The sequence below is a fragment of the Thamnophis elegans genome, chromosome 15 (assembly GCF_009769535.1).
Source record: "Thamnophis elegans isolate rThaEle1 chromosome 15, rThaEle1.pri, whole genome shotgun sequence".
Classification (NCBI taxonomy): Eukaryota; Metazoa; Chordata; class Lepidosauria; order Squamata; family Colubridae; genus Thamnophis; species Thamnophis elegans.
This window is the reverse complement of record NC_045555.1, coordinates 17,048,937-17,075,484: the sequence shown is the minus strand read 5'-3', so window position 1 is coordinate 17,075,484 and position 26,548 is coordinate 17,048,937. Positions and strand designations below refer to the sequence as shown.

General features: G+C 44.4%; 1 protein-coding gene across 1 annotated transcript in view; it reads right to left on the bottom strand.

Moving 5' to 3' along the window:
• Positions 1-1,054: 1,054 nt before the first annotated feature.
• Positions 1,055-26,548, bottom strand: part of RET (ret proto-oncogene) — an 80,007-nt gene continuing 54,513 nt past the window's right edge. Inside the window, exons 12-20 of the mRNA XM_032232232.1 lie at positions 26,033-26,180; positions 22,321-22,428; positions 21,003-21,217; positions 20,419-20,541; positions 19,124-19,194; positions 14,108-14,245; positions 11,309-11,405; positions 5,638-5,785; positions 1,055-3,503 (exon numbers count right to left, since the gene is read on the bottom strand). Of these exons, the coding sequence (XP_032088123.1) occupies positions 3,352-3,503; positions 5,638-5,785; positions 11,309-11,405; positions 14,108-14,245; positions 19,124-19,194; positions 20,419-20,541; positions 21,003-21,217; positions 22,321-22,428; positions 26,033-26,180 (1,200 nt within the window). The 3' untranslated portion in view covers positions 1,055-3,351. The remainder of the gene's footprint in view (positions 3,504-5,637; positions 5,786-11,308; positions 11,406-14,107; positions 14,246-19,123; positions 19,195-20,418; positions 20,542-21,002; positions 21,218-22,320; positions 22,429-26,032; positions 26,181-26,548) is intronic.

The following is a 26,548-nucleotide window of genomic DNA, read 5'->3' as shown; positions in this document are numbered from 1 at the left end:
CCCAGAATTCCCCAGCCAGCATGGCTGGCTGGGGAATTCTGGGAGTTGAAGTTGGCTGGGGAATTCTGGAAGTTGAAGTGCACAAGTCTTAAAGTTCCCAAGTTTGGACACCCCTGGTTTAATCTATAGGTTTTACAGTTACTGCACTGTTCACATTAAAATTTGTGGAGGGGATGGGGGAGACATGGCTTCTTGGTGGCTATTTTGAGTACAGAAAAGACATCTTGAATTAAAGATTTGAACTAGAAAAAGACAATGGGTCAATGGCAGAAAGACCAGCTATTTTGGTCACAATAATCGCTGGTCAGTCACCTTTACCATTGCTCCACAGCTAATAACAGGAAAGCTGTGTAAAAGGCCTGGATTGATCTGCTTTTTAGAAGGTACTCAATTAAGGGAAAATAATCGGTGTTTCCTCATTCTCAATCCTTTTATCTTTTCTTGGCTTTATACGGACTAATATTGGAAGCCAACATTGCTGGCTTGTTAGGTACAGAAACAGGGTATGATTCCCACCCTCCAGAACATAATTTCATGCATTGTGTAGAACAGCCAACCGTGATGAAAACTGCTCAACACTGATCTAGTTGGATCCAATTGGTTTCTAATCAGATTCTGCTGACAGGACTTTTATTGTTTTGGCCTGCCACCTACAGGTAGTCCTCAACCTACGGCCACAACGGAGCCTCAAAATTTCTGCTCTTAAGTGAGACATCTGTTAAGTGAGTTTTGCCCCCTTTTTTTACGACCTTCCTTTCCGCCGTTGTTGAGTGAATCTCCGCAGTCGACAAGGTAGTCACCTGGTTGTTAAGTGAATCTGGCGTCCCCGCTGACTTTGCTTGTCGCAAAACGGGATTGCATGACCTCGGGACGCAGCAACCATCGTAAGTATGAACCGGTTGCCAAGCTGGATGAATTTTGATCATATGTTCATGGGGAATGTTGCAAAGGTAACTGTGAAAAACAGCCACAGGCCACATGTTTCAATGCTGTGTTAACTTTGAACAGTGACTAAATGAAATGTTGTAAGTCGGGGACTACTATACGGTGCAATTTCTTCCTTTGGCCCAAACTGGACAATCCTCAAGGGCTCCATTTTATGATGGGTACATTTCAGTCATTGCAGAACTTCTGGCTGAACTCCAAAGAATTATTAAAACTCCAACATTTACATATTTATTATTATTATTATTTGAGATGACTGCTTGTTACAGGATACTGACAGCTGTTGGACATCTGTGTACACAGATACATTTTTTTCCTTGTAAACACAAATGCATAATATCATAATTTACAGAACAGAAATTGTCCTCCTGTTCTTTCATCTGAAAAGTAGCTTATTTGGAAACCAAGTTATCCTAAGGAGGTGTTCAGCCCTCTGGTGTGATTGTTTTTTGGCAATCTGACTCATGATTTCTGAAATAATTGGAGCACATACAGGAGAGGCACACAATTACTCAGCTGAAACCTAAGAGATGGGATGAGCAATGCTTTGGTATATTTTCAATATGCAGGAGTATCCCAAAAGGATAAAAATGTTGGATTAACATTCCAGCATTCTTTAGAAATTGTTGAAACGACGAACAAAAAACAAACAAACACAATCATGTAATGCACTTTCTGCTACGTGTTGCAAGAAAACTCTGTAAATGTCAGCCCGCTTCCAAAAACACTGTGCCAAAATTGAAAACATCACATCTGGTTTTAGCTTTAACTCTTTGGAAAAAGACAACAACCTTAGACATTTTTTTTTGCTACATGGATGGGAGGAGGAAAAACACAAACACAGAGAGAATAAAGATTAAATATGAGACAAGGAGTGTGTACCGTATTCACACATTTCACACACAAACAGGAATCATATAAATTAAAATGTCTGTTGGGGCTAATAGCAGATCCAACACTCATTTTCGGTTACCTTTGGTTTTCACAGTTACTGGGAATGCCACCTTCCCCTCTCCAACTATGTGTCTTCATCACAACTGAACAATTTGTGGTTACTAATGAACTGTGGTTAACGTAACCAAGATTTCTGCTTTAACGTGGTTCGGACTATAGAATAGGAAGAGAATGATGATGTACCATCAAGTCAGTGTCAATTCTTCATGACCAACAAGATTGTCTCTGAGAGTATCTATCCTGGTGTTTCAACATTGAGATTTGAAAAAATCCTTGTTAATATTAACTAAAGACTGAGAACCATAACAATTTAAGTGGAACTAAAAGTGGAAGGCAGAAATTTGGTCTAAGGAAGGGAAAGACTTGGAGATAAAAATGCATTTGAAGTTTATTCGCCATGGTTATGAGGGAATCCGTCCCGGATGTGGGTGACGGAAATAAAATTTTGATGAAAGAAGTAAAAATTATGGAATAAAATTAAACTGGTTCTTTTTGTGTCAGTTTGCTTGTTTCAAAACATCTGGAGCCCACGTTAAGATAACCACAGAAGGAAGGAATGTGATGGAAAACAAATTATATTGGGTGGGTATTCTAAGATTAAGTCTCTATTCTAGTTTCTAAGATATCAAAGTTTTCTATTGTGCTAACGGTAAGGACAATTTAACCCTGATTTTTTTTGTTTTTCTTTTCTTTTTTTAAAAAAGAACACTTATTTTCCCCATAACCACAGAACAGTACATTACTACAGGTTTCCAAAATTTCGTTTTTTGTTCCGTTATCCCAAATCAATTTCCTACTGCCAATTCAATGCGAATGCTTAACGTGAGATTAAGCTGATGCGGTTTTTTTGGGGGGGAAAATAGACAAGTGCTTTCCCACTTTGTGCTTCTTGCTTTAATTTGCCTGTTTCTTAACAACGACCACAAGGAAGAGAAGTCGCTAGTGAAACCAAAGGCTTTCGCTCCCCGCCCCCATAAAACAGCCGTTTCAGGAATGCGACATTATTCGGACAAGAAATCCAGCGGCTGCATCAAATCTAAATTCTTGGAGAACACTTTGAGGCAAAAAAGAAAAGAAAACTAAAATAGTTACAGGCATCTGCCAGAGAGGAGATCAAGGGGACTCAAAATGGCAGCCTTTGGACCATGTCATCGTGGCAACCATCTTAGTCTGTTTCCCCCCTCTTTTAATGCCACGTTTAGGACTTTAGAGAGTTGGGACGATCAGAGAAGGGAAACCGGGAGGACACATTTTAGAAACCAAAAAGCAGATTGAAATTTAAGTAAATTTCAAAAGTAAAGGGAACGTTTTCCCCATCCTTGACATTCCTGTTTGCTTCAACCAGTTGTTGCTACTCAAAGAACGAGCTGTGGGGGGGGGTCAACTCTTTGGACACGGGGAGGGGGGGCTCCTTCCTGCATCGGTTACCTTCCACCAAGTAATTGTTAACTATCAAACTCTGTCCATAAATTTGGTCGCTGAGGGTGAAACCATCCAGTTAGCATAAACACTATCATTTGCATATCTTGAAAACACAGCCTTAGGCCCATCGCTTCTGGCAAGTGGAACAGGGCTCTCTTCGGGCCAGTTCGGGTATGACATGCCTAAAAATGAAAACAGATAATTTTTTCTGCACTGAAGAACCAACACTTCATGTGCAGACAGTAAGGCCCTTGGCAAAACTCCCTTTGCAAATTGCAAGCCAAATGACAGGACGAGCCCTCGCCTCCCCAAGGAACTCCCAATGTGTTTCCCAGGGAACTGGGACCCAAAGCTAAAACTCACAAAAAAATAGGAACTTCACTGCAGCCTGCTCAAATGTTTGCTCTTTTTACAATTTGAGAATGTTATGTTTTAAAGGTAAAGGTTCGCACATATGTGCTAGTCGTTCCCAACTCTAGGGGGCAGTGCTCATCTCCGTTTCAGAGCCAAAGAGCCAGCGCTGTCCGAAGACATCTCCGTGGTCATATGGCCGGCATGACTAGACTTCGAAGACACATGGAGCGCTGTTACCTTCCCACCAAAGGTGGTACCTATTTTTCTACTTGCATTTTATGTGCTTTCGAACTGCTAGGTTGGCAGAAGCTGGGACAAGTAACGGGAGCTCACTCCGTTACGCGGCGCTAGGGATTTGAACTGCTGAACTGGCAACTTTTCTGATTGGCAAACTCAGTGTCTTAGCCACTGACCCACCGCGTCCCGTGTTACATTTTTAGGGGAATGCAAAAATAAAAAAGAGAGAGGTTCTTGTAAGTGAGGGTTCCTGTGGCATAAACAACAATAAATCTCACAATTTGAAAAAAAGATTGAAAGTTTTGGCATGCATTGTTTTCAATCAAAGACACTGATGGATGGAGGAAGGAAGATTTATTTGTGTGTTTACAGGCACACATGTCAAGGTATATAAATATGTCTGAGAGCCTGGAACATACTCCATAAGGCCACTGAAACGGATATAAACCAAAACTTGATTCTGGCTTTTCGTAAATGGCTTAATTTGATGTTTGTCTTTTTTTTAAAAAAAATTAACTTGTAAGGTGCTTCGAGTGGTTTTGGAATTGGGCAGCGGCAATAATAATGCCAAGCCCAATTCCTTGAACCCATCAAGTCTAAGATTCTTGTAAATGAAATACTAAATCAAGATTCTTATAGGGAATCTAATCATGCCCGTTGGAGTCACTGTTCCCACCCACTTCCCCCAAAACAGTTCCTGGATTTCAAAAACAGGATTAACTTGGCATGAAAACTATTTTAAGAGCCCGGCTACGAATTTAAGAACGGGGGCTCGTGACAAATGAATGGAAAGGCATGGCTTGAATTAAAGTCATTTCAAGGCCTTGATGGCATGTGCAACATTTAATTAGGAGACCAAAAATGAAGGAGTTTTGGCAAGATTTGTCTTTACTGTCTATCTCACCACCACAATATCAAAGCACATTCCTTCTAAGACACTTGCAACCACATTCAAAACAAGGGTGTAGAGGCTAACATTTTCATGGGAAAAAAACAAAACAAACCCCAAAGCATGTGAAAACAGCAATGGTTGTTTTCGTGGGATCGGAGTCTTTCAGCTCTCCCCCCCTCAGACCCATCTGAAAAATCCCGTAACTCAGTAAGCAGGCGTGACTGTAGAGAACATAATATATATATATATATACAAGGCAACATTTCTGACTGTGGACTCCATCTGAATCCAAAAATGGGAGCGGACTCTACAAATGATGAAGAGATCCAAACTTTTAAGCCGTAAAAAAGTGATGCTGTTTTTGACAGAAGACACCACCTCCAAAAAACAAAAATGGGATTTAAATTCTCCAACCCGACATACACAAAAAAGGATAATTTTAATTGGATAATGGCTAGCATATTTTTTTTAAACTTCCCCTGAGAATGCTTCCCTGATTCTAGGATATTTGTCTTTCTTAGGCTACATATCTATATCCAGATATATAGATATAGAAGGATAGGTTGCACGTTTTCACATCCTTTAAATGTTTTTGTTATTGTTGAACACAGCTGTAAAAGACGGCTAAAGGAACAGAGCTTGACAAGAAATGAAGAGAAAAAAAAGAAGAGGGGGGTTGTTAAAAACTTGCCAAGCAAAGTTTGATTGGTTTCATACCAACAAATAATACTCAGAAGGGCATTACAGAGAGCGTGAGGATAGTGCAGAAGAGAAATCAGTTTTGGGAGGTTGTGTGTGTGGCTAGAATCTAGTAAATGCATGTGAAATTCTACCATAGAGTTTGTTTTCAATCCATGTGGAAGGAAGTGTTCGAGGGAGGGGAACATTATTACAATCCACAAGGGGCATCTCTTCTTCCGAGAGTCCATCATCGTAAAGCAGAGAGTCCGAAGGAGTGGAAGCGGCCAGATCTAAATAGTCCTAAGCCAATAAAAGAGAAAGAGGGTTAAGGACAGAGGCCTTTGGGTCTCCGTTCAAGTCAAGACGATCATCCCGAAGGACCCAAAATGTCAAAACTCAAACAACCAGATCCACAACGGTAGAGTTCAAGCTAACTACTTCATTGCATTCGGCCTATAATACAGGAATCTCCCGAAAACTGATTGCCTTCCCTTGGGAATGGATAAATAAAAGTTCCATGAAGGTACTAGCTCTCTCGCAGCTGCACAACGATTCAAGACTAATTCCCTGCTTGAGCCCTCTTCCCTGTCTGGCTGGGCATTTTTCCATAAAAACTCAGTTTGGAGAAATTTAGAATATTTTTATCATCTGGAAACGAGCAGCCCTGGAGATATTTTTCCTTGGAATCAGCCCAATTCATGTTTCCTTAGATATCTGCTCAAGTTCTCCATTTCTCCTCAACTTAAGTAGAGTTCCTTGGCAACACGTTAACATCATGGGTCTGGCAAGGAACCCCTTTAGAAATCCACAGCCTTCTCATTCAGCATTATGTATCTCTTTCAGGAGACTGGCTCATTAATTTGCTACAGAAGCCTCTCTGAATAATCCTTTGTCTGAAATTATGGAGATTTTTTTTCAGAAGGACTGAATTCATGCACATCTGGTACTGTTGAATATGGAGAGAAAAAACACTTCTTCCCAAGCAAATCATGTGGTTTGCATTCATTTGAACCTTCACTAAACAGCTCTGGTGCAAATTCAACGGCTATCGTGTGATCCCATTACAGCTCAACATCATGTGGATTTAATCTTATTGCAAGATACAGTCTTCTAATAAAATTGCACCGTATTTAAAAAACAGCAAAGCTTTGTACTTACACAATCTACGGAAAGGAGAAAGCCATTTGCAAGTTTTGGGGGATCCCAAGATCAGCAGAATTGCACCAACCCTTGTAGATATGTCCTACAATTTCTCAAATTTTCTTCCCCAGGGAGACGAGTTCATTTAAATTTTATTCCAAAGGTTCCTGAGAATGTTTGGTTTTTTTACATTTATGTTGATTCTGTTTGGGAATTTATTTTCTTGTAGTAGGTAGTGATGGCTTTATTATCTTTTAGGACAGTGGTCACCAACTGGTGGTCCGTGGACTACTAGTGGTTCACAAGAAAATTTTGTGGTCCGCAGAAAAATTATTTGCATTTTTTATTGTGCTAAATTAGGGGTCCTTAAATTATGGCCCCTGGGACGGATACGTGCAATGAACGCTTGTGTTGCTGCAGTGTCTCCCCCTTTGGGGTCTTTTTGTGCGGGTTGAGGACGGGCAGAAATTCCAACTTGGAGTCTGTTTCAGCTTCCTGGTGCAGGGCCTTGGACGAAAGCTGGAGGGAAGCACCGCTAGTGGCAAAGAGCTGGAGGGCATTGTTCCAGTTGAACTGCATCATGGCCTGGAACTGGCTGACCATCTCAGCCTGCTGAGACTCCAGGCACCAGTATCTGGCCTTGCACCCCCACAGGTCTTCCCTCTGCTTGGAAAGCCTATGCTCGTAGTCCTCAATGAGGTGCTTCTGCTGAGCCTCCTCCTCGGGCAGATCCAATTTGAACTGAGCCAGCTGTTTTGCCAACTGTTTCTCATGGTGGCTGCTTAGCTCCAGCAACTGCTTCCTGTTGGGGCCCTAAGGAGCCCAGGCGGGCAGGTGAGGAGTGACTGGGAGGGGAGGGGCAAGTAGAGGCTGGTGAGGCACCCCTCAATGTGAGTGATATCAAGTTGGCCACGCCCACCCAGTCACATGACTACCTAGCCACACCCATCCAGACGATCATTAGGCAGATCATAGTAGTGGTCCGTGGGATTTAAAAATATGAATTTAGTGGTCCCTGAGGTCTGAAAGGTTGATGATCCTGGTCATAGCAGATGCAGATGGGTGATACTGACATTTTTCTTTTATGATATCCTCTTTCCTTTATTTTTAACCTCCCCGATTCCCCACTTCCTGATCTGAGAAAGCCTGGTGTTCAAAGTGATATGTTGAAACAGAGCATTCACCCCTTGTACACTTCGTAACAATGTTCACACCCCATCTACAGATAGTCCTCGATTTATGACCACAATTGAGCCATTTTGTTCCTAAGCAAGACGGTTGTTCCGTGAGTTTTGCCCCATGGCGTGATATTGTTGTTGCCAGAGTGGGGGTGGTGGGGGTTATTACATTATTTTATTAATTATTATGTGTCAAACTTGATTTCATTGAGGGCTGCATCAGGGTTATGCCTGATGTCAGGAGGACCGGGGTAGGCGGGGCCAGCTCAACATCATTCGTGTCAGGGGCGCCTTTGGTGGCCCAAGCGCTCTGCCAGCGAAAACGGGTTCCCAAGCTCCGTTTCCAGCTGCGATGACCTCCTGCAGGGAAAACGGAGTTCGGGAAGGCTGCATACAAGTCTCCCAACCTCTGTTTTTGCTGGCAGGGGCATTGTGGGTCGCTCTTTCACTTTTCCAAGGGAGCCTCATGGACCAGATCTAAGCATCTCATGGGCCGGATCCAGCCCCCGGGCTTTGTGTTTGACACTGGTGAAATATATGATCCCTCTTTTATTTAAACCAATACAGGTATAGTCCCCATTTAGTGATGTTCAAAGTTACAACGGCACTGTGAAAAAATGACTTATGACTGTTTCTCACACAAACAGGCTGTTGCGGCATCCCCACAATCGCGTGTATCGAAATTCAGAAGCGTGATCCCATTTTGTGACCTTCTGACAAGCAATGCCAACCGGGAAGCGGGGAGTCACTTAACGACCATGTGACTATCTTAACAACTGCAGGGATTCCCATAACAACTCTGGCAAGGAAAATCTTAAAATGGGGCGAAATTTCCGTGACAAACATCTCACTTAGCAACAGAGGTTTTGGGCTCAGTTGTGGCCGTTTTAAGTCGAGGAATTACCTGTACTGGCTTCTCGGGATCTTGCAGCCCTGTTGACCTAACCAAAGCTGCTGCCTCCATCCAGTTTTGTTTTTCTAGAACTACCAAATCCATCCATGTTAGGATGAAGAAGCATCGGATTGGCTTAAGATCTGGATCTAACTGGGACCAGCAGCTGCCAGGAGAAAACTGTGTTTCAAGACAACTCCAGATTTTGCAAAATAATATTCAAGCGCTCATGTGTCTTTTCAGAAATGCATCATTCACGGAAAGAGGTGTCTGGAATTTATATATATATAAAATATGTACATATGTGTGTTTGTGGGTGGGTGTGTTCTAGCATAACTCTGGAATGCCTTGAGCAATTTCAACCAAACTCTCTGGAAACAAATACTGTGTGGATAAGACACCCCTAACACCCCTCGGGTTATGCCTTAAAATGACTTCTACTGTACTGCCTTAAAATGGCTTCTGCTGTACAGCGCTGTGGAGTTGCCATGGTAATGGCTTCACAGTACTCCACAAGGGGGCTCCCTCTGGTAAGGGGGAAAATTAGAAATTGCAGCAATGTTCATGGAAGGAGGGTTGGGATAAATACATACCTGGGCATCAGCTAGTAAGTTCTAAAGTTGAGATGTCAGATTGCTTTAAAATGTGTTTTTCTTTCCAAGAGCTACCCATTGGTTCTTTAAATACCCATTGATTTACTTTTACTTATACATTTCCTAAGTGGGGAACATTTTTGGAGGGAATTCTACTTCCTTTATTAATGAATTTAATTTTCTTTCAAAGCAAGGAACATGGCTTTGCCTCAAAAGAAAATGCTTTCTAATGCATGATTAGAAGGAGTTCGATCTTGACCGGCCTCAAGGTTGACTCAGCCTTCCGTCCTTCCGAGGTCGGTAAAATGAGGATCAAGATTGTTGGGGGCAATACGCTGACTCTGTAAACTGCTTAGAGAGGACTATAAAGCAGGGGTGAAATCCACTTAACTTTGCTACGGGTTCGGCTCACTTCGCTCACAGGTGCCACCTTCATGCATGTGCAGGACCTTCCGCGCATGCGCAGAGCAACAAAATGATGTTCAGGTGGGTGGGCAGAGCCTGTTACCAATGCGCCTGCAAAGGTAAGCGAACAGCGAGTGGGAGAATCTGCTGTGCCACGCGATTTAGATGAACTAGATAACAGGAAATCCTGCTTTCTAGCTAATATAAATCACACGTCATAGCTGATCATCGGAAAAACCAGTTCGCCCGAACTGGTAGCATTTTTTTTACTGCTGGTTCGGGAGAACCGCTGGCATTTTTACTACCGGTTCGGGTGAACCGGTCCAAACCGGTAGCATTTCACTATTGCTATAAAGCATCATGAAGCGGTATATAAGTCTAAGTGCTATAGCTATTGACTCGGCCTTCCATCCTGAGGTCGGTAAAACAAGGACCCAGATTGTTGGGGGCAATAGGCTGACTTTGTAAACCACTTAGAGAGGGTTGTAAAGCATTGTAAAGTGGTATATAAGTCTAAGGGCTATTACTATTGACTCAGCCTTCCATCCTTCCAAAGTCAATGAAATGAGGACCCAGATTGTTGGGGAGAATATGCCGACTCTCTAAACCAGTGGTCCCCAACCTTTTTATCGCCGCGGACCAGTCAGCCTTTGATAATTTTACCGTGGCCCGCTGAGCGCGCGCAGGGGTGGGGGGTGTTGTTCGCGACGACACATTGATTGTTCAGTATGGCTAGCGTAGATAGCGTAGCACAAACTGCGCCTACGCAAGGCTACGCTACTAGCGCTGTCTACGCTAGCCCTACGTAGCTGCGCAGGCGCTCTTAGGTTTTTTTCAGGAATCGGCCAGCGCTGAAGCGCTGAAAAGGAATGAGAAGGGCGGCGCTGGACACAGGGGGGCGGTGGGCCGCTGGTGACGTCAGAGTGCCACCAGCGGTCCAGTAACACCCCTTGTGCCAGTTAGCCCTAATTTGCATACAGAAAGAAACTATGGCCCCCGGCCGCTGCAGCGATCATGGCCCCCGGCCGCTGCGCGGCCCGGTGCCAGGCACTCCACGGCCCGGCACCGGTCCGCGGACCGGGGGTTGGGGATCACTGCTCTAAACCATTTAGAAAGGGCTGTAAAGCACTGTGAAGTGGTATATAAGTACTATTGCTATGATGCAGGCATTTTCAAACACCTGTTGAGATGAATCCCCATTTCATACTTCCGAAAGATGTCCAAAGAGATGCTAGATAGGTTGTGCGAAATGGCCTTTGTTTCGTGAACTTGTGTTTACAATTACGCTGCTTCCTTTAAATTAAATGGCAATAATTGATTACTATAATCAGAGCTACCCCGCGCATGTGTACACAAAAGCATTTTGCACTCTGCAATTTCTATCTGACCTCAAATGTTTTCTTAATCTAAGTAACTGTGGCACGTCTAATCCCAGGTGATTAACTAGGCTTTTCCCCCTTCCTGCCTTTCAAATATCCTTTCTTTAAATCTCTCCTTGAACAAGTTCTCTTTAAATGTGACCAAAGGAGAATAAAGACTCCAAAGATAAACCAAGTACCAATCACCTCCACCACACATACCTATGTAGCTGTAATGAATTTTGTAAGGTTCTTACCCTTTTGACCATCATTTTTTCTAATTCTTTACTGATCTCAGCAAACGTTGGCCTCTTATCTGGTTCCTGTTTCCAGCAGTGAAGCATCAAATTATACCTTGAAGAAAACAAGCAAACTTTGAATCTTCAAATGAAAAGGAGGAAGGGCAGGAGGAGGGAGGGGAGGGAGAAGAGGAGGGAAGAGGAGGAGGAGGAGGAGGAGAAGAGGAGGAAAAGAAGAAGAGGAGAGGAGAAGGAAGAAGGATAAGAAGAGGAGGGGGAGGAAGAGGAGGAAGAAGAAAAAGAGGAGGAGGAGGAGAGGAGGAGGAGGAGGAGGAAGAGAAGAAGAAGAGAAGAAGAGGAGGAGGAATAATTCCCGGATTCCAACATTTCTGTTTTGTGAAGGTGGTATTGGAATCTACTGGAATGGGGTACCCTATAAAATAAGCAATCACAAGTCTCTGTTCTGAACCCCCCCCTCCCCCCAAAAAAGTTTTAGGGAGAAAGCCAATAGATTTCTCCAACCTACGCATATCCATGAGTGAAGATTGATGATGGACTTTGGCTTAAATGCATTAATTCAACAAATTCATACCCAACTTTTCAACAGGCTGAAAGCTTAAAATGTCGCAAAGAATATAAAACAATGAAAAGGGCTTCTCTCATCAGCCCTGTAGCTATTCTTTTTTCATCTCAGATAAAGCCTGGTGGCCTTCAAGAAAACTCCAAGGGAGAGGCAAAACATAGGGGTTTTTTTCCCTGCAAAAGGACCATATATCTGGGCTGCAAAATCACGGATGACCATTTCTGTGTCAGACCTGGAAGCCATCTTTTACATTGGGCCTTCAGGCCTGCCACAATTTCTACTGTGGGGAAAATGGGAAGGGGAATTATATGGAGTATGGGAGGTATATAGTCAAAATAATATTCCTTTCTCAGAGAGTCAAGGACTCCTGGCCCCTGCAGCTGCGATGGTATGACTGGGAGGCATTTCCAATTTTGGACGGTGCCTGATTGGGCCATGTGATGGGCATGTAGGTGCTGGGCAGGGACTTGAACTTTCAGTTGGGTGGGGAAAACCTGGAAGCTTTCAGATTCGGGTTTTCCCAGATGTGCCAATATGACATCTCTAATGAAGTGAACTTTGAGGAAACTCAAGCCTCGGAGTCTTCTTTCATTGGGGGGGTCTTACTTGGAACCCTGACATTCTGTATTTCTTTGTTGTCAACCTAGTATTTCTCTTGATTTTGCAAGCTGGGTATGGCAGACCCTTCAATGCAAGCAATAGCTGAAGAGACTGGATAATATAATTATGGGTCAGGGTCTTAAGGATTAGACCAGGGTCTCCCAACCATGAAATATGCACACCTATTTTCCTGAACCATTAGTATTCTCAACCATGGACATCTTCAATAACGGAATTCAAGTTCATCTTTAGAACTACCAACAGAAGACAATGTTTCTGGCTCGGGATCTGAACTGTGGATTTCTGAGCTTGGTTGTTTTCTTGAAGACGTTTCATTACCAAACCAGGTAACGTCTTCAGTGCACATCTTCAACCTAACCTTTGCCAGACCAATTCTTGAATACAGCCCATCTGCTTGGAATCGACACTGTATATCGGACATTAATATGATTGAGCGGGTCCAGAGATATTTCACGAGAAATATCCTCCACTCCTCTACCTCACAATAGAATCCCTAATGCTACCAGCCTTCAAATTTGAGCTTGGACAGTCTGGAACTGCGCCGCTTGTGGTCCGATCTAAGCATAGTACACAAAATTGTCTGCTACAACATCTTGCCTGTCAAGGAGTACTTCAATTTCAACCACAATAATACATGGGCAAACAATTGATACAAACGCAAGGTGAACCGCTTCAAACTCGATTGCAGAAAATACGACTTCAGCAACAGAGTGGTCAACACCTGGAATGCTCTACCTGACTCTGTTGTTACAGCCTCAAACCCTCACAGCTTCAACCTCAAACTGTCTATTCTGGACCTCACCCCATTCATAAGAGGTCCGTAAAGGGGGCGTGCATAAGCACAACAGCGTGCCTACCGCCCCTGTCTTACTGTTTCTATACGTACTTCCTTTGTTCATGTCTATGTTCATACCTATACTTGTTATCTTGTACTTGTTTCACAAATATATAAATAAATAAAGAAGATATTACGTAATTGTGCAATAAAATGTCTGCAAGAGAACAACCAAGCAGAGAGAGCAGCAAGGGCTCCACATCTAGAAGTTGCTAAGATGAGGACACTGAATTCGATGAGCCAGTTCATTGTCCTTCTTGTGCTCCACCAGACCTTCATCCTTTTGGGATTATGGTTAAAAGTTTAAAGGCTCTCCATGTTTGAGTTTCTCCTCAAAGGGGAGGAAAACAATAACTCCTAGACAGTAACTCCTAGACACCACCCCACCACTCCCAGGAGTCCTTACGTGGCCCGTTTTGCATGCAGGTAAGTGCAGGGTGCACTATGGACGCTCGAGGAGGGGCAAGAAACGGGCCTACCAGAACTTCTGGAGGGCCGGAAACAGACCAGTATCCACCCCTCCAGAGCCTGGGGAGGCCATTTTCCGCCCTCCCGGAGGCTCGAAGAAACCTCTGGGGCCCACCACACACCATGGTGTAGGAGGCTGACTAAGCCACGCCCACCATCACCACGCCCACCCAGCAACAAGGCAGAAAACCTCTTGCTAAATATTTGAAGTCCACTCCGATCCTATTCATCCAATTTGCAGAAATCTAAGAGAAAATAGCTGATTGTATCCTTGGGCTGGATATGATCCTTCTGATCTGAGGTTACTTACATCTCCTCACTGCAGTTTTCCGGTTTCTCCATTCTATAGCCGTTTTTTAAGAGGTTAAACAGCCTCTCTGGAGCAATTCCTGGATATGGATTACCTCCGAGGGTCACAATTTCCCATAACAGCACTCCAAATGACCATCTAAGGGGGATTTAAAAAAAAAAAAAAAACAGAAGCCGTTATTTCCGCAGACAAAGAAACCTGCACAATACCCCAAAAGAACTGAGGACAGACACATTTGAAGTGAATTTCTGCTTTTTTCTGGCCAGCTCTCCGAATATTCTTTCTTACAATCAAATATCGAGTGGCAAAGGACCGGCGTAGCAAAATTTCACCAAAAAAGAGTTTTTGCAAGTCTGCTGAGCTGTTGTAGAATCACAAATATAAGAAGCTTTTTTAAAAAAAGTATATAATTTTGGCTCTCAGATAAACTTAAATTAGTGATCACCAAGAGCAGGGGTGTCAAACTGGATTTCTTCAAGGGCTGGATCAGCATTGTCATTCTCCATAGGCCAGTGGGGGGGGGGGGTTGTGGCGGGAGGGGGAAATAGATGGATGCCTCCTGCAGCAGCATCCTGCTGGCCCCAAATGGGTGCGACACCATTTTCGGCCTGCACGGTGTCCTGCAGCACTTTACCAGACAAAAGGGGCACAGGGGACCATGCGTGGCCCCTCTGTGCCTTGTTTTTGCCCTCCATGGTGTCCAGCAGCATTATGCCAGCTAACAATGGGCCAAACAGGGGCCGCCCAGGGGCTGTTTTGCCGGGGAAAGCCATTATGGGCTGGTCCTTTGATATTTCCAGCACCCCACAGGCCAGATCCGGCCCGTGGGCCTTGAGTTTGACACCTTGATCTACCCTGTTTTCCCAAAAATAGACAGGGTCTTATTTTCTTTTGACCCCTGAAATAAGCACTTGGCCTTATTTTTGGAAAGGTCTATTATTTTTGAGGTGTCAGGAGGCAGTACGTGTGGTCACCTCATGGGTGCTGCTGTGTTGCAATATTTTTGGGGAGGGCTTACTTTTGGGGAAGGGCTTATTTTTGGAAGGGCTTATTTTAGTGCATGCAACTCAAAAGCCCGATTGGGCTTATTATCCAGAAGGTCTTTTTTCCAGGGGAAACAGGGTAGAAGATTGTATATGGTCCTTGGTGCTCTCTGAACTTGCTGCAGGGATGCTTGAGTCTACCAATACTCCATGTACACCTTAAACTTATTTGCTGCAGCCTTATATATTTGTCAGGCAGCACTGAACAAGAGCGGACTTGTTTTGCTGGATCAAACCTACGGTTTATCTATTGCAGCTAAAGAATTTCATAATTGCAGACCATGAAGGAATCTATTCTTCATCCAGGGTTGTCTTCTTCAGTGGGTGCAGATTCTACAGAAGATCACAGAGCTATTTTTTTTTAATGCATGGTTTTTTTGTAGCTAGAAGTATTTGGTTTGTCTAGTTTAATGAAAAGAAGAACCACGGATGAAATGATAGCAGTCTTGCAACATCTATGAGGCAGGGTCGGTTGCTCCCAGCATTACTACCTGTTTGGTATGCAAATGTTTTTGCTCCGCACACATGTGCATTTGCACCTAAAAGATCTGCGCATGCGCAAAATGTTAAAAAAGGGGGGGAAACATGTTGTGACTCAGCAGCCCGTCTTCTGTGAGTCTTTTCGGGATGCAAGATTAATATGCAGCTGGGGCTCGTTATGGGCATATTTTGGGGATAAAGGACGGATGGTGCCACGCCCTAGTTGCAGGAGTCAACGTTCCTTGGTTCGTTCAACATTGATTGATCATCAGTCGTGGTTTATGTAAGATACACTTGGCGAAGTGCTTTGTTTTCTGTAACCCTGATTCAAGGATACACTTGGAGAAGTGCATTGCGTTGTAAGAGTTTTTGTTTAGTATTTTGTTATCTCATCAGAGACTATTTATGTTATTTTTGGGCGCGCAGCCAGTCTGAGCTGAGAACTGATAAGAGAGTTCCTTTAAGTTGTTTGTCTGTTTAACGAGCGGAGAAGGGGGGACAGAACAGAAACCCTTACACTTCTGCAATGAAAATTGTTCTGCGTATGCACAGAAACAAAAATCAAGATGGCGGCACCGTAGGAGAACCTGTTTTGGGGCCATGGCAGGACCAAACCAGTAGGAAGTACCCTCTGCTATAGGCTATACAACAAAGATGGCGGGGGATGGGGGGTCACTTATTTTCCAAAGCATCTGGAGGCAGGAGAAGCAGCAATGGATGGAAACTAATCAAGGGGAGAACCAACCTGGAAATCAGGAGAAATTTCCTGATAGTTAGAACAATTAATCAACAATTAACTTGCCTCCAGAAATTGTGGGTGCTCCATCACTGGAGGTTTTCAAGATGAGATTGGACAACTTTTTGTCTGAAACGGTATAGGGTCTCCTGCTTGAGCAGGGATTAGAAGGACTTCAAGGTCCCTTCCAGCTCTGTTTATTCTAGTGCTAACTATTCTAAATCATCAATTTTTATTTATACCTTTATCACTGTGCCCTGCTCTTTACTGCTGGACATACAGAAATATGGACATACTAACATTTGCTGGAGGTAAAGGTAAAGGTTTCCCTCGCACATATGTGCTGGTCGTTCTCGACTCTAAGGGGCGGTGCTCATCTCCATTTCAAAGCCAAAGAGCCAAGCTGCCCGAAGATGTTTCCATGGCATGACTAAACGCTGAAGGAACACTGTTACCTTCCCACCAAAGGTGGTATTTTTCCACTTGCATTTTATACATGCTTTCGAACTGCTAGGTTGGCAGAAGCCGCAAAAAGTAACGGGAGCTCACTCTGTTATGCGGCGCTAGGAATTCAAACCACTTGAACTGACACCTTCTGATCAACATTATATAACATTTGCTGGAGAGATGTGTCTAAATAAATGCTATTAAATAACCCAGTTAGACTAAATTTGTAAAGCTTCTGTCTCACTTTGGGACTGTTTTTTTCTTCTCTTTTTGGCTGTTACAGTCAAATTGGCTACTCCCAGCGTTCTGTGGTCTCTTCATCCCCTCGCTTATTGAAATATGAGCACAAGTCTTCACTGCTGAACATCCTTCGTTTTCTTTTGTCTGAGAACTCTCCAGAAGCACATGAGATGTTGTGGATTCTCAAAAGAATTGTAGTGGGTGGGAAGAGATTCAAAGGTTGTAGCCAGAAAACAAAAAATGGATAAATGTTGTAACTTCTGAAAGAAGAACTTGACAGTTGTCGTGGAAAGTTATTTTTCCCACGTGAGATGTCCTGCACGAAGAATCCAGCACCATATGTTATGTTGACGTTAAGATTCATTGTTCAAATTTATGCACAAGAAGGGACGCAGTGGCTCAGTGGTTAAGACGCTGGAGCTTGTTGATCAGAAAGGTCGTCAGTTCAGTGGTTCGAATCCCTCGCGCCGCATAACGGAGTGAGCTCCTGTTACTTGTTCCCAGCTTCTGCCAACTTAGCAGTTCGAAAGCATGTAAAAATGCAAGTACAAAAATAGGGAACACCTTTGGTGGGAAGGTAACAGTGTTCCATGCGCCTTCGGCATTTAGTCATGCCGGCTACATGACCACAGAGACGTCTTCGGACAGCGCTGGCTCTTCGGCTTTGAAACAGAGATGAGCACCAGCCCCTAGAGTCGGGAACGACTAGCACATACTGTATGTTCAAGGGGAAACTTTACCTTTACTTTTATGCACAAGAATATACCCACCTTAGGTTCAATACTAAATTGGCGCTAGATAAAGTCAATGGAATGCACGAGAGGCTCAAATTAGACCATTTATGGGAATGTAAAAATTCTAGGCTGATGACTTGCTGAACTCCATCTACCGGCGCTTCCTGCTCTTCACCTACAACTAGCTGCCCAAATGAGTGAATGCTGAGCCTTTTTAGAAAAAAAAAGAACAAGAGAGAATAACTTGAAAAGGACCTTGGAAGTCTTCTAGGTCAACCTCTTCCCCAGGCAGGAAGCCCAGAGTGTCAAACTCAAGGCGTGGGGGCTGGATCCAGCCAGTGGGGTGCTAAATCTGGCCCATGGGGCCGCCCTGGAAACAGCGAAAAGTCCAGCCTGCAGTGCCTCTGCCAGCAAAACCCGGGGAGCTCCTGTTTTTGCTGGTAGAGGGCTGCAGGAGGTCTTCCCAGCCAAAAACGGAGCTTGCAAGGGCTGCATTCCCCGCACCCCCCGAGCTCTATTTTTGCTGGCAGAGCGTTGCAGGAGGCTGTCCAAGCCGAAAGCAGAGCTTGGGAGCCTGTTTTTGCTGGAAGAGTACTCGGGCCACCACAGCCACCTCTGATACAAGCCACACCCAACCTGACCAGCCCCAGCCCCCCACCCCTGAAGTGAAACACAACCCTGATGCAAGCCCTCAATGAAATCAAGTTTGACACCCTTGCCCTATACCATTTCAGAGAGAGAGTTATTCTAAGTTGGAAACATATCCCCTTTCTCCAAGTTTCAACTTCCTTTTTTTTTTAACAAAAAAAGCCAGGATTTAACAAAATCTGAACAGCTAAAAGAGCTACTTTGTGCCTCTGTTGGATCAACATTGGGTATGGTCATCAGTTGGAAAAAAATCAGATTAATAGTGAATGGTCTATGAGTCACTGTTGTTTCAGCGCTGCCATTTTCAAAATAGATGGGTTTGTTCCCTATTTTGAAATAAACCCAACTTGTTCCATATTTTGAAATGACATCATACAAGTCTGAAACGACATCATATACACCTGACATCATAACCTAAACAACACAAATTGTGTCATTTGCCTAATTCAGAACACAGTGCAAATATTCCACATCTGCAAATGTTCTCGGAATGATGTGACACAAATGGCATATTTTTGAGACCTTTATGCCATGATGACAGGGCACGCGTACTCCCTCCCCCCCCCCCCCCCCCCCCCGTTTGCCCTAAGGATACTGCAAAGTCTCTCTTGCACAAACACCATTGATATCCATAGAGATACTGTTTGGATTTAAAGATACAAATTTCCAATAGCATAAATCAACTTACACATCACTCTGGGTTGTGTAGATGTGATCAAAGAGGGACTCTATGGCCATCCATTTTACAGGTATTCGACCCTGTTGGAAGAGAAATATGTATCTGTGTATGTGTGTGTGTATACACACACACAGCCTATCTAAACATTACTTCTAAAGCCACAATCCTCCAACATTTCTTTATTTTTAATCCCTCGTTTTCCGTTTCTCCCATTGCTTTTTCTCCGAGGCAAGTAAGTTGACTTTTAGGCGACGGATATTCCAATTACACTAACTTGGCCCAGCCAAGATTCAAATGTTACGATATCCAGAATTAGCTTAGTTATCTAGTTATAAGAATTGATAGAAACATTCTATCTATCTAATCTGTCTGTCTGTCCTACATCTATCTTTCTGTATGTCTGTCTGTCTCTCTCTATCTTCCATCAATTCATCTGTCTATCTCTCTATTCATCCATCCATCCATCCTCTTCTACTGTGACTGTCTGTCTCTGTCTGTCTGTCCTACATCTATCTGTCTCTCTCTCTCTTCATCTATCTGTCTGTCTATCTGTCTATCCATTCATCCAACCAACTATCCATCTTCCTTCTACTCTGTCTGTCTGTCTGTCTGTCTGTCTGTCTGTCTGTCTATCTATCTATCTATCTATCTATCTATCTATCTATCTATCTATCTATCTATCCATCCATCCATCCATCTATCTATCATCTATCTATCTATCATCTATCTATCTATCTATCACATTTGTTAACCGTGGCAGAGGGACTTATTGACTTTTCTTAAGTGAGCAACGTTTTGAAGCACCTTGTGTTTCCCACACTGACACTAGTTACAGTATGAAGACTCTGATCCTCTTCCAAAAGCTATCCAAATAGTAGTCCTAATGGCCTCCGAGGGCAGAAAATCCCATTTTAACTTACGCGTTCTATAAAGTACTTACTTTTATTGGCTCTGAATTTTCCAGGATTCAGGTTTTGAGGGATAATCTCAAATTCTTAATGTTGTACGAGTGGCATTAAAAAATTCTCATGCTACATTACCTTACGTGTCTCCTATTCCCCCCCCCCCCCGCCTAGGTTAAATAAACCAACCCAAAACTCTCAGGCTATCATCTTCCCTCTATCGTTTCCCCTAAGAACAGTTCTAGGCCCCTTTTTTGCCCTCAGATTTTCCAAATGTGCAAAATCCTCTTGAGTGACGCAGTGCCCCTTCAAACTCCAATGTTCTAAGTCCCTCGCAGCTGTTCACGGATTATCCTTTAAATAAACAGATCATTGTGGTGAATAAATAATTGTCTCCCTCACCTTGCTCCTCTTGACATAAGAGTCTTCTTCATAAACGTCGCGAGACAAACCAAAGTCAGAAATCTTCATTTTACGCCCTTCGGCTACTAAGACATTCCTGGCTGCTAAATCACGATGAACAAGCTTGGGAGAAACACACACACACACACACACACACACACACACACACATACAAAAGAAATTAACAGATGAGCCCCTCCTGGAAAAATTCTGGGGGTGGGCTGCTACCGGTTCACCCAGGTTTGGGAAAACTCATAGCTAACGTTATGGCTGGTTTCCAAGAACCTCCAAATCCCACCCCTGGCTGGCCCTTCCCACCCTGCCCCACCCCTCCCCTCCCAGGAGTCTCCACGTGGCCCATTTTGGATGCAAGATAAATGCAGGGCCCATGCAGAGTCTTGGGGAGGGAGAAAAATGGGCCTCCCGGAGGTCCCCGACCCGTTTTCTGCTTACGGAGGGCCTCTAGAGCCTAAGGAAGATGAAAACGTCCCCCCCCACACACACACCGTGGTGTGGGAGGCTTTGGCCACACCCACCCAGAAAAGTTCATGGAAATAGGTTGGGCAGAAAGGGGAAGTCCTTACCTTCATCTCGGCAAGGTATTGCATGCCACGGGAGATCTGCCACGCAAATGAGATCAGGTCGCCCATAGTGAGAGCCCGCTCATCTGGATTGTCCAAGTAGCTGGAATTTCTGTTGGTATCGCTTCCCATGTAGCTGGTTCCCACTTTCCGGCTTTCCCTTAGGAAACTTCGTAAGGAGCCGTATTTCGCATACTCCACAATTAAGTATAAAGGCCCTGAGATCAAACAAAGGGGGGGGGATGCAGATGTCCAATCAATTTGCCCTCAAAAAAAATGGGCAAGGTCCTTATTTTTATTTTTTTTAATTGCACCAAGTGAATTTCATGTCAATTTCACACATCAGAAATGTTATGATCTCAGTTGGGGGATTACTCTCCAGGATGAGATTTTGGGAATTCAGAATTAATTAATTCCTTCCTTCCTCCCTTCCTTCCTCCCTCCCTTCTTCCTCTAATCTAAAAAGATTATTTCTTTTTAAAAGAAATGGACCATGTCTCCCAACTTTTTCCTTCTTCTTTTTCCCTATGGATACCCACCATTGGGGAGAACAATCAACCAGTGGAACAGAAGTTGCCTTCAGAAATCGTGGGTGGCTCCATCACTGGAGGTTTTCAAGAAGAGACTGGACAGCCGTTTGTCTGGATTGCTATAGGATCATCTGTTCGAGCAGGAGGTTGGACTAGAAGACCTCCAAGGACCCCTTCCAAACTCTGTCTTTCTATGTTCTATTGCGGACCTTCCCTCTTTCCTCTACTGCTGCACTTAAGATTACCATATTTTTCGAAGTATAAGACGCACAAAGGTTTTGAAGAGGCAATTTTTTAAAAAATGTTTTTGCACTCTGCAGACCTCCCCAAAATGGCCCGTTTTTTGCTAAAATGGGCCCGTTTTTCCCCCAAGAAAGGGCATGAATAGCTTTTAGGAGGCTTGTAGACTGCTCCTGGGGGTGGGGTGGGGGCAAAAACAAGCAAAAAGGGCATGTATAGCCTTTAGGAGCCTTGCAAAGTGCTCCTGGGGGCTGAGGGGGCAAAATTGAGCAAAAAACAGCCCATTTTATGCTCATTTCTGCCCTCCCCAGCCCCCAGGAGCACTCTATAGGCCTCCTAAAGGCTATGCAAGGCCATTTTGGTGAAGGGGTGGGGTTTTGGGAGGCCAAAAGTGTTGTATTCAGTGTATAAGATGCACCCAGATTTTCACCCTCTTTTTTTGAGGGAAAAAGGTGCGTCTTATACTCCGAAAAATACAGTACTCGTTCTCTCTTGCTCATCCTTTTGCTCCGGGAATCAAAATTCAATAGAAGTCAAAATTAAATACCTACCGTCCTGGCTACAAGCACCATACAGCCTGATGACATGAGGGTGGTTCACCTGTTTTAAAAGGTTGAACTCAGAATGTAAATCTCGAAGCTCGCTTGATGAAGCATTTTCTGTGGAACAGAGCAGGAAGAGACCTCTTATTAAGCCACTCCGACTATGACTTGAGGCAGGATTTACCAATGATACATTAGAGTCTTATGTAAATAGTGGAGCATCTTAGCCACTGAGCCACCACATCCCCTAGCCACTAAACTATAGTCAGCCTATTGCCCCCAACCATCTGGATCCTTGTTTTACCGACCTCAAAAGGATAGAAGGCCAAGTCAACCTTGAGAATTGAATTGCTGAATTGCTGGCAGTCGGCAGAATTAGCCTGCAATACTGCATTCTAACCACTGCAACAATCTTCAAGGGACAAGAGCTCCGCATGGTGTCTAATCGTTTTTATTATAGTTTTGTGTGCCCCCACCCCCACTTTGAGCCATGTCAGCCTGACAGATAATTCAGACAATGAGGCCATCCATCCCTGGCAGATGTAGAAGTGAACAATTCCTGAGCATTACACAATCTTTAACTGTTTTCATAACGCCAGTGAAGGATGACTAACTCACCGTAATTACAAGGGGGAAGAATACCGACACATTTGGGTAAAAAGTGACACAGCTATTTAAACTTTTTTCCAGGGAAGCTGCATTGGTGATTATATTTATTAGAGATTACAGAAAGAAGACACATGGGGAAGTTATACGGGGGAGTTCAGAAAGGACAACTGGGAAGAATTGGAAAGCACAATTTTGACTTGGATAGAAATCAAACTTGTTTAAGCCCAAGGATTGGGATCAACAGACATATTTGCTTAGATTTTACACTCCTATTAATTAGCTGGGATTCATAGTAAAAGATACATATTTTATTCCATTAAAGTATGAAAAGGAACAATGTAAAAAAAAACCATTGACAGTAAACCAGGGAAATCAAATCTTATTATGAGGTTGGTTGAAGACAAAAGGGCACATTAGATTCCTCAAATGACACAGAACTGTTCTGACCTAGCTTCCCCCAAACCACCAAGCAAATTCCTTGTCCCGAAAAAAAGCCCTTTTATTAATTGACTGTGAATTCTGCTCATTCACATCCAGCCAAGTCTTTCAAGGGTGAATTTACAGTCACAGACCTTATCTGGCTTGGAGAGCTGATAGGTCGATATCTGTAAAACTTGGCAAGTTTTGAGTTTTGAGTTTTATTGAACACTTATAGGCCGCCCTTTTCCCTGAGGGGACTCAGGGCGGCTTACAATAATGAGGGAGGGGAGTGCAAGACAAGACATAAAGAAAATGTGAATAAAAAATAATTAACAATAAAAGCACAACATTCATTCAGCATTCGGGCGGGGAGAGAGTAAAGTCCTATCCCCAGGCCTGACGGGATAGCCAGATCTTGAGGGCCGTGCGGAAGGCCTGGACGGTGGTGAGGGTGCGGATCTCCACGGGGAGATTGTTCCATAGCGTCGGAGCTGCTACTGAGAAGGCTCTCCTCCGCGTAGTCGCCAGTCGGCACTGACTGGCGGATGGAATTCGGAGGAGGCCTACCCTGTGCGATCTGATGGGACGCAGGGAGGTAATTGGCAGAAGGCGATCTCTCAAATAGCCAGATCCACTACCATGGAGTGCTTTATGGATGGTAAGTAGGACCTTGAAGTGCACCCGGAGATAAACAGGTAGCCAGCGCAGCTCACGGAGGATCGGTGTTATGTGGGCGAACCGTGGTGCGCCCACGATCACTCACGCGGCCGCATTCTGGACTAGCTGAAGTCGCCGGATGCTCTTCAAGGGCAGCCCCATGTAGAGCACATTGCAGTATTCCAAGGAATCTCGGAGAGTCACAAACCTATTAAGCGAACTAATTGTCTCCTGCAAACTCCCCTCCCCTCTTGCTCCTCTTTTATTCCCTATGGGAAGGGGCTATTTACCATCCACCTGTGGATTTACTCCCAAGTCAACCCCTGTTCTTTAGCTATTCCCTTTGTCTGGCAACTCTGCACATGCGCACACTGGGAACAGGCTCCAGCTGTTCATCTGCCTCACAGATGTCTGACTCTGAAAATAATTGGCATATGGTTCTGGCCCCCTCTGCCTCTGACACAGAGCCCTCATCAGAGCCTTCCCCAGACTCCAGGACTGGCCCATGTTCCTCCCCCACCTCCTCACTGTCCGAGTCTGCTGCCAGCTCCGCTGGCCACTGGCAGGCCACAACAGCTACTTCAGTCACACTGGGTTGTGGGTTCATACAATATCTAATGTTTTCAGGGCACACAGAACAGTGTAAAGGAAAGCACAGCAATGTACACCTTAAGATGGGACCTGCCAAAGGGAAAGCAGAGTCAGGGTAGAGTATCCAAAACTTCGTGTCAGATGTTCATAGATGACTTATGGACAGAGGACATCAAATGGGAAGATGCCACCAGGGATAGGATTCATTGGAAGAAGCTAGCTGCCCTATGCACTTTGTGAGAAAGGGACTAATGACGATGATGCTATCTCTCAGCCTCACATGGTTAGGGAACATGGTTGCTCATGTTGTTAGAACGCTGGCTTTACAATCAGCAAGCCCATGTTCGAGATCCAAGAGCTGCTGTGGGGCAGGATGAGCTTCTGTCATTGGCTCTAGCTCCTGCCAATCTAGCTGTCATGCTCCTGTTGGAGACTGACTCCGTGGAGGAGGATGGGCCGGAGCTGTGGCTGATGGAGGTTGATTGGGGCAGCCTCGCTGGCTTCAAAGGAACACAGGGAAGAGCAGGACCAGGCAGCCCCGGACCCCTCAGGCTTGGGATGGCTTGTCCTCATGGAGGAATGGGGACAGGATGAACCAGAGAGGGCGGGCAGTGGAGATGAAGAGTGATGGAGTTCAGGCGATGAGCAAAGTCCACCTCCTCCTGATCCCTGAGCATGGAGAGTGGAGAGGAGGCAGGAACATAGTCTTTGTTTGATGGACTTTGTCTTAATGGACTCATTGCTTTCTTCCTTGCTCTGTGGATTTATTGACTTGTTCCTTTGCCTTCCTGGACTTCTCGCTTTGAAGTCGATTTTGCTGGACTCCTCGCAGCCACATGTGTCTCTGTCTCTCTTCGAAAGTGAGTAATTGCAAGTAGATAGATAGGTACCATTTTGGTGAGAACATTAATGGTGACGTAAAAGATGCCCCCAACCATGCATCCCCTGGACAACGCTGGTGTGAGCGGCTAATCCTTTCAACCTCAGTGCTTCCGACACAAAAGCAGCCAACAGTGATTGCACATAGTTTGTTTTTTGAATAAAATTAGGGAGGAATCTCAAACATGCCACATTCAGTTCCCACATTAAAGGTGAGATATATGTCTCCTCTAATAAGTAGATAGTATGGAACAGAAATAGACGGCTGTTTTCATGACCAAACTATTGTATAAGAGCCGTGGCGGCGCAGCGGTTAGAGTGTAGTACTGCAGGCTACTTCTGCTGACTGCCGGCTGCCTGCAATTTGGCAGTTTGAAAGTCACCAGGCTCAATGTTGACTCAGCCTTCCATCCTTCCGAGGTGGGTAAAATGAGAACCCAGATTGTTGGGGGGCAATAGGCTGACTCTGTAAACTGCTTAGAGAGGGCTGTGAAAGCACTGTGAAGTGGTATATAAGTCTAACGGCTATTGCTATTCTCAGAATTTCCCAGAGGGAGGAACCTACCTTTTAACATTTTCACTGCCACCGTGGTATAGCCAGCTTTGCCCTTGAGTCGGAAGGCTGTCGCTTTGACAACTTTTCCAAACTCTCCCTCGCCAAGAGTCTTGCCGAGCACCAGGTTCTTCCGAGGAAATTCCCACTTGGGATCTTCCTATAAAGGAAAGGAAGAGGAGAAAGATTAACAGAACCAAAACCGAGCCACATCTTGTAGGTGCATCTGTTAGGTGTATCTTTCACTCTTTCAGACCACAAGATTAGTACTGTTGAAGGGTCCTTGTTGCACTGATGGTATTTCCTAGTTGGATAATGAAACCTCAATCAGAATAGAACTGGAAGGGACCTTGGAGGTCTTCTAGTCCAACCCCCTGCTAAAGCAGGAGGCTCTACACCAGTGATGGCTAACTGGTGTAGAGTCATTGTGCGCTGAAATTGCACGTGCCCACACCCGTAATGCAATGTGCCCCACCCTTCCTACACATGCACACACAACCCCCTGCACTCCCCCAGCCCCATGCATAA